Source organism: Mesocricetus auratus, unplaced genomic scaffold (assembly GCF_017639785.1).
Source record: "Mesocricetus auratus isolate SY011 unplaced genomic scaffold, BCM_Maur_2.0 Super-Scaffold_6730, whole genome shotgun sequence".
NCBI lineage: Eukaryota > Metazoa > Chordata > Mammalia > Rodentia > Cricetidae > Mesocricetus > Mesocricetus auratus.
Genome location: NW_024429184.1, coordinates 6,519,783 through 6,532,616, shown reverse-complemented (window position 1 = coordinate 6,532,616; position 12,834 = coordinate 6,519,783). Strand labels below are relative to the sequence as shown.

Genomic DNA, 12,834 nt, shown 5'->3' with positions numbered 1-12,834 from the left:
AGGGTTAGCGCCCAGTGTTGCGTGCATGTTAGCGGGTGTTCCTGAAAGAAACACAGACGCACTCTGGCCTTTGTACCGCTGCCCCATCGTTTCCTTCCTGTTCTAAGTCTGGCAGAGTCTTCTCTAGTTGATGAGTGTTCTTCTCATGAAACAGTTCATTCTACCCTGTCTGCTTTTTGAGATAATTTTCACCTGGGATATTTATGTTGTCATTTGTAATGACATATTTGTTATTGTCATGATATGCCTACATTGTAAGAAACAATTCCTGGACCAGAAAGATGACTCAGAGGTTAAAAGCACTGGCTGTTCTTCCAGAGGTCCTGAGTTCAATTCCCAGCAACCACATGGTGGCTCACAACCATCTGTAATGAGATGTAGTGCCTTCTTCTGGAGTGCAGACACACATGCAGACAGAACACTATATACATAACTAAATAAACCTAAAAAACAAAACAATTGTAACTCGTAGTTTTCCCCGCCACCCACCTGGGCCCTATATTTTTATAAGGACTTATCTTTCTGAGAACGCAGACTTGTGTCCCCTCTTCCCGGGAATTATGTGGTGACCAGCTTCTTCACTACATTTCCCAGAGTCCTCCTGGACTCCTAGTCCCACCTATCTTGCTTCCCTATTGGCTAACAGTGCTTTATTGACATATACGCAGGACTCTCCCATCAAACAATTCCCCATACTTTTGAATAGTATATTAAGAAATAGAATATTATTGTTTCTCTTACTTGTTCATTCATTATTTTCCATTTCATTTATTTAAAACTTACTGTTTTAACAATGTATTTTGTACTGAAAATGTAGGCTAGGTGCACTCTCCTTAGACATTTGTTACACGGTAAAAATCTTAACTGTCTAGCCTATAGTTAGATGAGAGGTGATGGAAAGCATCTTATTTTTGAGCATCAATAAGACTAGTAATAACAATAATGGCCACTAAAACTATTGGCTTCAAGATATTTGTTATCATGCTTCTTTATAAGTTCTCTATGCCAGCTCCTGTAGGGAAGGGTAGAGATTGCAAATAGACAAATGGTAATTCTGCCACAGATCCCACTTAAGGAGTTTCAGTCAACACAGGAGACAAAGTACGAAATAGGTACTTCCCTTGCTTTGAGGTGATGGCCCATGGCTCTCCCACCACTCTCAGAAGGATTAGGCAGGTAGCTATGAAATGAAGAGTCCTGTCCCAACTGACAACATTTGTTACCCCACCCCCCACCCCCACCCCAAACTGAGGACCAATCCCAGGGGCCTATGCACTTGCTAGGCAACTGCTCTACCACTGAGCTAAGCCCCGCCCCCTCCCGATCCTGACGACACGTTTCGACTGGTAATTAGTGGGGAAAGGAAAAGTTTGAAAATTCCTGTCTTGCTACAGTGAGAGTGTTGAGTTAGGGTTCCTCCTGCTTCGCAGCTTCTGTTTTCGGCGCTCAGGGAAATGACCGTCTCCTTTCGTCCCCGGTCTCAGGTCATTTTGTTCCTGATAATGCTGGTCATGCGCAAACGCGTCGCTCTCACCATCGCCTTGTTCCACGTGGCTGGCAAGGTCTTCATACACCTGCCGCTGCTAGTCTTCCAGCCCTTCTGGACCTTCTTTGCTCTTGTCTTATTCTGGGCATACTGGATAATGACACTTCTTTTCCTCGGCACTACCGGTAAGACGAAACGCGGCTTCGTCCACCTCCCCGTGGATCTAACCTGAACTCAGGTGTTTGAAGTCCTCAGAGAAGGTGGGAGGTGTGGTCAAGGGCTGACCTGTGAGTGAGGGCCTGTTGGTCCCCCCCCCCCCACGCTTCCATGTTTCCTTAACAGTTTAGGTCTATAATTACCGGATAGCCAAACCCTGCAATAAGGGGAAAGCACTGAAGTGCCTGAAAATCCATGCCTGATAGTGGAGCTGTGTGTGTTTAAGTAGAGCCCGTTCTGCAGTGCCTAGTGTGTAATTGTGTAATGTTTAGTTCCACGGTGGCTTATGTGGTAGCACCTGTGCCTGGCAGAGGCGTCTGTCGGGGCAATCTTGCTGATGTCTGACATTCCGTATCCGAGTGTCTTAGCTTCCACGTTACGTGATGCCTCCTTGACATTTCCCTAGGCAGTGCTGTCCAGAACGAGCAAGGTTTTGTGGAGTACAAGATTTCTGGACCGTTGCAGTACATGTGGTGGTACCACGTGGTTGGCCTGATTTGGATCAGTGAGTTCATCCTGGCGTGCCAGCAGATGACGGTGGCCGGAGCTGTGGTGACGTACTATTTTACCAGGTGAGACGCCTTACCTGTGAGAAAGCCCCGGTTCATTTGAGGGACCGTGTCTGCAGGGGAGCAAAGTGGAGCCGGGGCTATAGCTATCTCACTTCTGGAAAGAAAAGAAAGGAAAAGAAAAGAAGAGAAAAGAAAAGAAAAAAGAAAAGAGGGTGGCGGGGGCAGGGTGGGAAGGAATGTGACAAAATGGTACAGTTGATAATTCCGGGGATGGGTTGTCCAAGTCCCTCATGCCTTCCTGTAACTGCCTCAAAGCCCGTTTCAGGGCAGCAGACTGTGGTGTCACCTAAACCGCCGTCTGCAAGGAAGAAAGCCCTGTTGAGCGTCTGATGTAAAAAGCCCTTGGAGGGCAAGCCTCATACGAACTGTCGTGAGACCCCTGGCTGACTTCAGGACTGAGACCTAACAGAATAAGCCCACGGTGGTCTGTTTTAATGGGCTAGCAGTGGTAGATTTTGTTGTTTGTTTTTGAAACAGGGTCTTTTCTCTGTAGTCCTGGCTGTCCTGGAACTCGCTCTGTAGACCAGGCCAGCCTCAAACTCACAGAGATCCTCCTGCCTCAGCATCCTGAGTGCTACCACCACACCTGGCCATCTGTAGATTGTTTTTTAAATTCTGTTTTCTGGTGATACGATTTATTCCTCAAATATTCATTAGTAAGAACTTCAAAAAACCCAGCATTTTTAGTGGTTACTTTGTCGTTTGTCCTAGATAATACCGCAGTGATTTTGTTTTCCACTGCTATAGAGCCCAGATCACATATATTCGTGTTTCCTCCAGGTTCTAGGCTTTGTTTTAGTTAATCTTTCTGATCGTTTTTAAAATAGGGATAAAAGGAATTTGCCATTCACACCTATTCTGGCGTCCGTGAACCGCCTTATCCGTTACCACCTTGGTACTGTGGCAAAAGGATCCTTCATCATCACCCTAGTGAAAATACCGAGGATGATCCTCATGTACATCCACAGCCAGCTGAAAGGGAAGGTGAGGGGGAGAGGGTGGGGGAGAGGGTGGGGGGGGAAGGGGGACAGAGGGGTGCTTAGCCTGGCTTTCATAGGAGCCAACGCCAGACTTCATTTCTGCACATAGCAGGGTATCAACCTCCGAATGTTTTCTTCGGAGTCTGAACAAAGTGGGGTCCTGGTCTCCCCCTGGTCTCCCACCTGTACATTCCACACGCCCTGGGAGATCTGGCTAGTCACTGGTCACCAGGTGTATTGAGTTAGAAACTCGTTTCTGCCCCTTTCTGGAGATTGTTTTTAATGAACCCATGATAACTGCGCGTGCATATGGGGTATAGCATGTTCTGATACACGTGTTAACTGCCGGATGATCAAGTCAGGCCCTTTAGGACATCCGAACCCCATGGCATCACACCATGATCACAGCCCTGTGGTGAGAACATTCAAGCCCTCATGTCTAGGACGGTACCGTTAGCCAGCTGTCCCCACCATGTGACAGTGCCCCAGAGTGTGACAGTAAGGCTCTGACTGCTGACCGAAAGAAACAGGGCAGTGCTAGCCTTTGACGTCGATCTAGGAAAGGATTTTTTTTTAACAGAAAAGTGAGAACTGTAAATGAGATGACACCAAACCAAAAGGTTTCTCTATGGCCAAGGAAACATTTGAACAACCAGAGAGTCAAGAAAATGTACATAGTCCTTGTGGCTCACAAAGGGTTCCTATCCAGAATACAGGAGTTCTCTGCCTGACTTTGGAAGTAGCATGGATTCCAGTGGAGTTCAGCTCAAAGTCCACCTCTCCCTGGAAACCGCTCCTGATTCCCTTTCCCAAGCAGCGGCCTCTTTCTGTTTCCCATTCCCACAGCACGTTGTCATCAGCCGAATTCTCATCCTAGCCTTTTGGTGCTCAGCAATTATTTTGTCTTTCTAGCTTTTAAATTCCTTGCTGGTTCTATGTACCTTGCTCTACCATATATGCAATCATTAGTAAATACATAACACTGATTTATTTGAACTGGCTTTTAAATGATTCAGCCGTTGTCCTGAAAGAGGAAAGAAATGGGCATGGAGGCTTTGAAGCGTAGATTTGTGGTTTTTAAATTTCTCTCTTTCTAGCACTTGAAGTTGATTGGATTTCTACTTGTGTGTTTGTTAATTGTTGTGCTTTTTTCTTCTGTCCAGGAAAATGCCTGTGCACGATGTATGCTGAAATCTTGCATCTGTTGCCTTTGGTGTCTTGAAAAGTGCCTAAATTACTTAAATCAGGTAAAAGATACTCTACGTGACTCTCATTTTCAAATAGAGATTTGTCATTCTTCCAAGGTAAAATGATTGAGCCTAATTGAAAGAAATTGTGTTTTTCCTCTGGTATTTTACCTTGTTCCTTGACCGAGTCTGCTTCAATCCTGTTCCTGTTTTTAAACTAATGTATGTGCTCAGTGACATCATTATTATATTAATCTTAGTTCCAGTGCATGGATAAACATGCCATTGGGTTCATCTTTCTTCAAAGATAGTCTCTGTTCTCTTAATTCACATCTTTTTTTTTTAAGTTTTAGTTCTTGCATTATTTAAATACTGTTTGAAGCTTTCCTTTAGTGGAAATCTGTTGTGAGTACTTACCTTTTCAGACTTTGACTCCTCTTTGAAATCACTGCTCTTGATAGAGATGGTCTTTTGGGATTTTTTTTGTTTGTGGTTTTTGTTTTTGTTTTTTTGGCCAAACTGTTAGATGCCTACAGTATTGGCCTGAGGAATATTATCAGAGGAAGTGCTATCTCTGTGTGCATTCGCATGTTTGGACCCCAGAGGTCACTGTCCCTGATCTCCTCTACCACTGGCTACGGGCTGTTTGAAACAGGGTCTCTTACTGAACCTGCAGCTTGCTGATTCAGTTGACCTGGCTGGCCAGCAAGCCTCAGGGAGTCTCCTGTCTCCCCAGTTGTGGGATTAAAGGTACATGCCACTGTGCCCAGATTTTTACATGAGTCTAAGGATGGAACTCAAGTCCTCAGGTGTGGCAAGCTCTTTAGGGATGAGCCATCGCCCAAGCCCTAGGAGATATAACTCCTAAGGTTGACCGAAGGAGTTAACACTTAGGGAAACAGGATAGGTCGCCTATATCTATCTCTTTCTATATCTAAACAAGTAGGACTTGCTGTAGAGGTCTCTTTTCATCATTTAGTTTTTTGTTGTTGTTTATTATTTGTGTGTGTGTGCACATATGTGTATGCTGTGTGTGTGTGTGTGTCTGTGCATATGTGTGTATGTGGGTGTGCATGTGTGTATGGTGTGTGTGTGTGTCCATGTCATCATCATGCACACGTGGAAAGCAGAGGACAATTTTGTGGAGTTGACCCTCTCCTTCCACCTGTACCTGGGCTCCCAGGATCAAACTCCTCGGGTTGTTTTCCTGCTTAGTAAGCACGTTTGCCCCCCACCCCCCCCCCATCTTGCCAGCTCCTCTCATCATCCTTTTTCCCTCTCTCTCCACGTTTCCATTCCCTAAAAATCAATTTTAATGTATCGATGCCCTCATCCAACAGGCCAAAGCGATATTGACTTTCCTACCATTCACCTCTAAGTGATTGACTTTTCCTTCACTTACCTCTAACACTGTGCTTCCCATTGACTGCATATCAGACAGACGGTGGTAGTTCGTGGCCATGCTATCGAGCATACTTGGACTTTGTTTTACTGAGCTCTGTAGCTAATATGCGAGAGTGGGTATAATGGTTCATTATAGTCAATAAGAATATTCAAAATATTTTTTGCAGATCGCATTATTATCCATAGATGTATATGTGTTTAGAAACTCATTTAAAAATAAGAACACCCAAAACAACCTACTTTAAAATTTGGCCTGGGACCAGCTGATACAAAAGGTCATTGTCCTTAAATTGTATACTTAACACAAGTAGCGTATCTTCAAGGAGATATGCCTGGACTGTCTCTCTAGTCTCGGGTCCCAGCACCTGCTCCAGGATCCTTTGACAGCTCCGTTTCCAGGTTGTCCCTGCAATGACTCCCTCCCTTCTAACGCTCAGCTGGCCCTCCCTGAGCCTCCATGATTCTGCCCACACACGGCTGAGACATCTCTCATCGCGCAGCCCTCTGCTGAGCTTTATAGCAGCAAGCCATGCCTCTGAGAGCACGAAGGGAGTGACTCCGTCACTGCTGTGTCCTCACCTGTGGACTGACAGCTACTGGAGGGCTGAAACCTTGTCTGTCTTCTCAGGGGCTATTGGCATATTCTCGGGGCTGCGGGGCTGCGGGGCCGCTTTTCCGTGGGCGTGGCTTGTCCTGAAGCTCTCCGCAGAGGAGCACTGACTGAGCAACCGTTTGTTATTTATGGAGGAGGCGCTAGGATTGTGCAGGCAGCAACCTGTGAACTAAGCCTGTTCCTCAGCACTGCCCGGGTGACACAAAGGTGACTGCACACCTTGCCTGTGTGAGCTCACACGTGGTGCAGAGGTTGCCACCAGCGGGTCGTGTTTTTCTTTGGGCCTGGGATCACGATGGTCTTGTTCTCCTTTGGCACCGTGTAGGACCAGTTATTTAACACTGCGTGCTTTAAGCTCTTAAAAATCTTAATTTTGAACATTATAATGATTTTTAAATCAGGATGCATTTTTGTTAGATTTTTTTATTTGGTTTTATGTGCTTGAATGTTTTGCCTGCATATATGTGTGCTTAGTGCCTAGAAAGACCTGTAGGGGAAAATAATAAGATGACTGAAGGAAGTAACATCCCAGGTCGCTGAAGACCTCTTGAGCTTAAGAATTGGCCAGGCATGGTTGAGCATGCCTATAATCCAAGCACTGTGGAGGCACAGGCAGGAGGATTAGGAGTTCAGGACCATTCTTGGCTGGATAGCAAGTCTGAGACCAGTCTAGACAACACCAACTCTTGTCTCCACAGTAAAGTATATCAATCAATCAGAGATTTACAAAGGACTGTGGCTGTAGCTTATTAGACCATCTTCTTGGCACATTTGAAGCCTAGGTCTGGTTCTCCCCACCTAGGTGGGAAGTTAAAAAAAATTATAATAACACACGCCAAAAGGTGGGAAGCTGTTCAAGCTCGAAGTGAGCATTTCAGGCTTGTGTTTCTAAAAGGGTGAGGAAGGAGGTCCCGTGAACTATGCCTAGCCTAATGTGGATCTTCAGCAGTACTAAAGAACAAAGACCAGCCATTTCTTTTCTGGAGAGAACCCGAAAGCATCTGGGCCTCGAGGGCCATGTGATGTTAGTCATAAGTGCTTGGTTTTTTTTGCCAAACTGAATAGGACATTGTCCCAGTAAAAGCTTATTTACAAAGGCAGCCAACAGGCCAAGCATGGCCAAGAGCCCTTAGGTGGTGGCTTGACCATCTCTGCACTGGAATAGATGTCTACATGGTATTTTATGAGTGCTTGGGGAGCCAGTGAGCACTGGGGACCATTCTGTGTTCTTTGAGAATAGGTCTGGCCGAACAGTTGCTTTCCATGGTTTTCCAGCAGGGTTTCTGTAACACGAGTTCAAAGGGTGGTTTATTTTTACTTCGCTGGCGCATTTTGCAGGATGTTTCAAAGGAGTTCTTGTGGGGTATAGAAAAAAAATGGAGCACTGCAGTTAAGTAGTTAATTCCTTGGTTCCTGCTGTCTTCTAACTGCTAAAACATGTGGGCAGATGGCAGCTCGAGGAAGCAAGAAATAAATGAATGAATGAATGAATGAGTGAGTGAGTGAATGAATGAATGAATGCTAACAGAAAAGCAATGGTGTGATTTAAAATAAATACTGTATCTTTTAACTTCTGAAATAAACATATTCGGGAAGTAAATTATCCTAGTTTCTATGATGAGGATCTCTGTCTCAGAGTCATGCAGAGTTGCTCAGAGTGGCTATGACCTCGTAACTGGCACCACAGGCAGCGGCCTACTCAGTTGCAGTCCTTTTCCCTCAGCTGTGGCATAGTCTGCATTATTACCCAACAAAGAAATGGTTCGTAGTACACCCCTGATCCTTCTAGTCACAAATCTGAGACATCCAGGAAAGTTTAAATTTTGTGTGATTTTTGAAAGACAGGAAACTAACAGATGTCAGAACGTGTGTGTTAGTGTTTTTACAGGGCTAAACTAAGAGGACTGGAAAGGGGCTCCTTTTACCATAGCAGTTTCCGTCCGTCCGTTTGTCTGGTCATCTGCCTCTCCATCCACCGTCCATCCATCATCTATCATCCATCATCATCCATCATCCATCATCCATCCATCATCCATTCATCCATCATCCATTCATCCATCATCCATTCATCCATCATCCATCCATCTCCATCTATCCATCATCCATCATCCATCCATCCATCATCCATCCATCCATCATCCATCTATCCATCATCCATCATCCATCCATCCATCATCCATTCATCCATCATCCATCCATCATCCATCATCCATCCATCCATCATCCATTCATCCATCATCCATCCATCATCCATCCATCCATCCATCCATCATCCATCTATCATCCATCCATCCATCCATCATCCACCCACCTGTCCACTTATGCCTCATATGTTCTGTGCCCAGTCTTACTTTACATGTCATGAAAGCTGTGGTTTTGACTGAAGTCTTTTCACAGGCTGCGTTGTAAATATGCATGCATGGTTTATGTCTTTCAAAAGTACACTTCTGGTGACTGATTAAAAAAAACCTTTCCCTTTGTCTAGAATGCGTACACAGCCACAGCTATCAATAGCACCAACTTCTGCACTTCAGCAAAGGATGCCTTTGTCATTCTGGTGGAGAATGCTTTGCGAGTGGCTGCCATCAACACAGTGGGGGACTTCATGCTGTTCCTAGGCAAGGTAAGGCCAACCACGCTATCAGAGACACATGTAATGTCTGAGTAAGTGTATGAAATTTTGCTCTTTAATTAAAAAGCTACCTAGCCTCGCACAAAGTAGAAGTCATTTACTACGTGGCAAACATAACACCTTAAATATGCATTAGATACTTCTTAACTTACTTCATATGTATTATTTTCATTGAATCTTCATGATGAATTATGAGTTAAGCTCTGTTCTTCTCAGTCAACAGGAGAACTGGCACAGCAGGACTGAGTTACCGTTCTGTTTCTCTGTACACACTGTGGGCTATAACAGATTAGCAGAGATGATGAGATGCCTCTGTGGGTAAAGGCACCTGCTTGCTGCACAAGTCTGGCGAGCTGAGTTCATTTAAGAAAGAGTTCCACATGTGTGTGTCATGGTGGCCACTGCTTCCCCACGATGATGCGTGTGCACAGTCTCACTGCATCTATCGCATCTGTCCGTCTGTCTGTCTGTCTCTACATACACACACCACACACACACACAGAGATCTATATACATATAGAGAGAGAGATGGGTGTGTTCTCTCTACTGCGTAGTCTTGGCAGTCAGGAACTCACTTTGTAGGTTAGGTTGACCTTGAACTCATGGAAAACCACCTACCTCTGTCTGCTAGGATGATTGAAGGTATATGGTTTTTGGTTTTGGTTTTGCTTTTGTTTTACTAAGAAATCGGGAGGGCTCTAGCTTAGTAAAATACCGGCTACCACATGCAGAGCTACAAGCTCAATCCTCAACTACACACACAATAAAAGAATCAGGAAACAGTCTGTGTCTTGATGAGGGTTGTCTTCACTGGTTCTTGTCACAAACCTGGACGTGTCTGTGAGGAGGGAATCTTAACTGAGAAAATGCCTCCGTGGCATTGGCTTGTAGGTAAGCCGTGCGCAAGCATCTTCTTCACTAATGATTGATGTGGGAAGGCCCACCCCAGCCGGGCAGGTGGTTCTGCGCTGTATAAAAAAGCAGCTTGAGCAAGCCAGTAGACATCACCTTCCATGGCTTTAAGTCCTGCTTCCAGGTTCCGTCAGTCCCTGCCCTGACTTCCTTCAGTGATGGAAGTGCAGGATGAAATAAATGCTCTCCTTTCCGTGCTGCTGCCATCTTAGCGATAGAAAAGTAACTAAGGCCGGGGCAGTATTGCCCCTGGAGCCTGGAGTCTAGCTTCCTGGGTTAAAATCTCGCTGCTGTCTTCCACTGGTTGTGTGACTGTTTGTACAGTTGAGATAATAATAGGGACATATTTTTAGTGTCGTGGGGCTTAAACTGCTTAGTACATGCAGGGTATCTAGGACAAGTGCTTGACACAGTGTTAGTTTTTGGTGAATGTTAGCAGTTTTAGGTGAATGTTAGATGTTATTATATAAAAACCCTTTTAAAATAGAGCTGTTAGGGAACAAGACCTACTTTCTTTAGAGCTGAAAAGAGAGTTTGTTCCACGCTATCAAAATCTGTTAAATCATAAATAGCATTATACTTAGATTTCATTGTGCCTGCATTTAAAGCCAGAAGATATTTAGGAAACTGAAGAATGAGGAAAGGATTATGTAGTTGTGGCATCACTGGAGTATCTATCCTGCCTTTGTCCCTCCAGTGAAATCTCATAGGTTGGTGTCTCTAGAGCGGAGCAGCTGCAGTATTCATTCCTGTTGTCTCTGTGCCTTGTACTCATGGACTTCCTGTCTCGTCTTGATGACCTTCATAATTACTCACGGGCACGACGGTCAATATCCCATTCTTAAACACGGGGGAGGGGCGGCCACTATGCCTTCAGAGTGTCTTTGGAAAAAAAAAGTTGTTTGGTCTCAGGGAAGCATAGCTTGGTGCTGTGTGAAGTGTGTAGCTTCATGGGGGAGCTGTCATCTGAAAACAGTTAGGGATAGTTACTTTGAATATCTGTAATTAGGTTTACATTGTAACAGATTGGCCTGTGTCATGTTTTCATATGAGAGGACAGTTTTATAGTAAAGGTAAAATGCTTCAGTGTTCCTTAAGGGCCAAGAACAGGATTTTAACGCGTTAGCTGAATATGATGCATGTTGTTTCAGCAAGGACTTAGATTCTTTGTTTCGTCTGGGCTATTTTTGTTTACAAATTTATTAAATTATCCCTAGAGCTAAAATGGAACGAACACATATGGGGGTGCAGTGCCTGATCACGCCGTGAAAGGTGACCCGTTACTGCTGCCTTTGAATTTCACAGCAGAGGGAACCAAAGAGCAGAGAGGTCATTAAATGGCCACATCGTGAGGACTAGGACATGGCAAGGCTAGCATTCACATCCAGACCTGTCAGATCCAACCATGTACAGTCATTATTACAGATCCCCTCCCCCCAAACCAGTCCTAAATACACAATAAATGTAGCTTTAGTTATAATAGGGACCCTTTGTAAACAATGCAATGCTAAGCACTAGTGAAATGGCTAGATTTGCAAGCCAGCCTAATAAGCCATGATCTTACTGTGAGTTTCAAATATGATGAAGAAATGTACATAATGCAGTCAGTAAAAAAAAAAAAAAAAAAGGCTGAGTAAACCTAGTGGGCTGTCACAATAGTGTTTCACAATGTGTGTCAAGGACTAGGACTGAAGCTTGGTGACAGACATGTACTGAGCATGCTCGAGGCCGTAGGCATAGTCTCAGCACCACTACCAAACAGAAAAGTAGTAAGTCAACTAAAGTATGCATTAGAAGAAAGAAAGCTAACATCTCAGAGTGCTCACGGTGGGCACCCCGTGCTCTCCTCCCCGCTAGTTTCCCTGGGAAGACCGTTCTCTCTCCGTTCAGCGTGCAGCCCTTCCAGGGTACCCTGTGCTCCTCCCCGCTAGTTTCCCTGGGATGACCGTTCTCTCTCCGTTCAGCGTGCAGCCCTTCTGTAAGGGAGGACACGTAAGCAGTGAAATGCGGTGAATTTAAACTGGCTCTGTGGGCTTTGCTTTTAACATGCTAGTAATCTGACCGAAAGGTTTTTCTTTAGATTTATGAGATCCTTTTATTCACTCCACAAATACAGACTGTTTACCTCTGATGCACTCCAGACTGTCCTGGATGCTGTCTGTGATTAACACAACCTAGACTGTGGGGGAAGGATAAATCTGAATCCCTCTTTCCACTTGATAGTATAAGCATCCCTAGTTTCGGTAAAACATTTTTTTAAATATGGTTATGCACTTTATGCATTTTTGACTCTTCCCCTGGTGTGTTCTTTTTTTCAAGCAGTCAAACTATTCTCAAGTTTCTTTTTCTAATTAAGTTATGTTGCAATGAAATTTCTTGCTCAGATGCTCCTATGCTAATTATTGCTGGCTTAATTCAGTCCTTGACACCTAGAAGTAGGATCGATTAGAGTTCTTAATGTGATTTACTAAATTAAAATTTTAATAATAAAATCTATGGAGACTGGAGAGATAGCTTTGGGGTTAAGAGCATTCACTGCTCTTTCACAGGACCCAGGTTTGGTTCCCAGCATCCACCAGTGGTTCACAAACTCCAGTGCCGGGGGGACCAGCACAGAGTACTCTGTTGGCAAGCAGTCATACCCATAAAATCAACAAAATCTTTAGTAATAACATTATAACATTGAGGGTTATTTTTAAAACTATGAGATAAGCCTGTCAGTGGTGGCACACGCCTTTAATCCCAGCACTCAGGAGGCAAAGACAGGTGGCTCTTGGTGGGTTCGAGCCTATCCTGGTCTACAGAGTGAGCTCCAGGACTGTCAGAGCTACA

General features: G+C 44.6%; 1 protein-coding gene across 4 annotated transcripts in view; it reads left to right on the top strand.

Annotated features, from left to right (window-relative positions):
• Slc44a1 (solute carrier family 44 member 1) overlaps positions 1-12,834 on the top strand; it is a 167,879-nt gene that overhangs the window by 98,371 nt on the left and 56,674 nt on the right. For all 4 annotated transcript variants that reach the window (XM_040738298.1, XM_040738309.1, XM_040738294.1 and 1 more), the window contains exons 9-13: positions 1,485-1,671; positions 2,109-2,274; positions 3,102-3,258; positions 4,418-4,501; positions 8,944-9,081. In XM_040738298.1, coding sequence (XP_040594232.1) covers positions 1,485-1,671; positions 2,109-2,274; positions 3,102-3,258; positions 4,418-4,501; positions 8,944-9,081 — 732 coding nt within the window. The remainder of the gene's footprint in view (positions 1-1,484; positions 1,672-2,108; positions 2,275-3,101; positions 3,259-4,417; positions 4,502-8,943; positions 9,082-12,834) is intronic.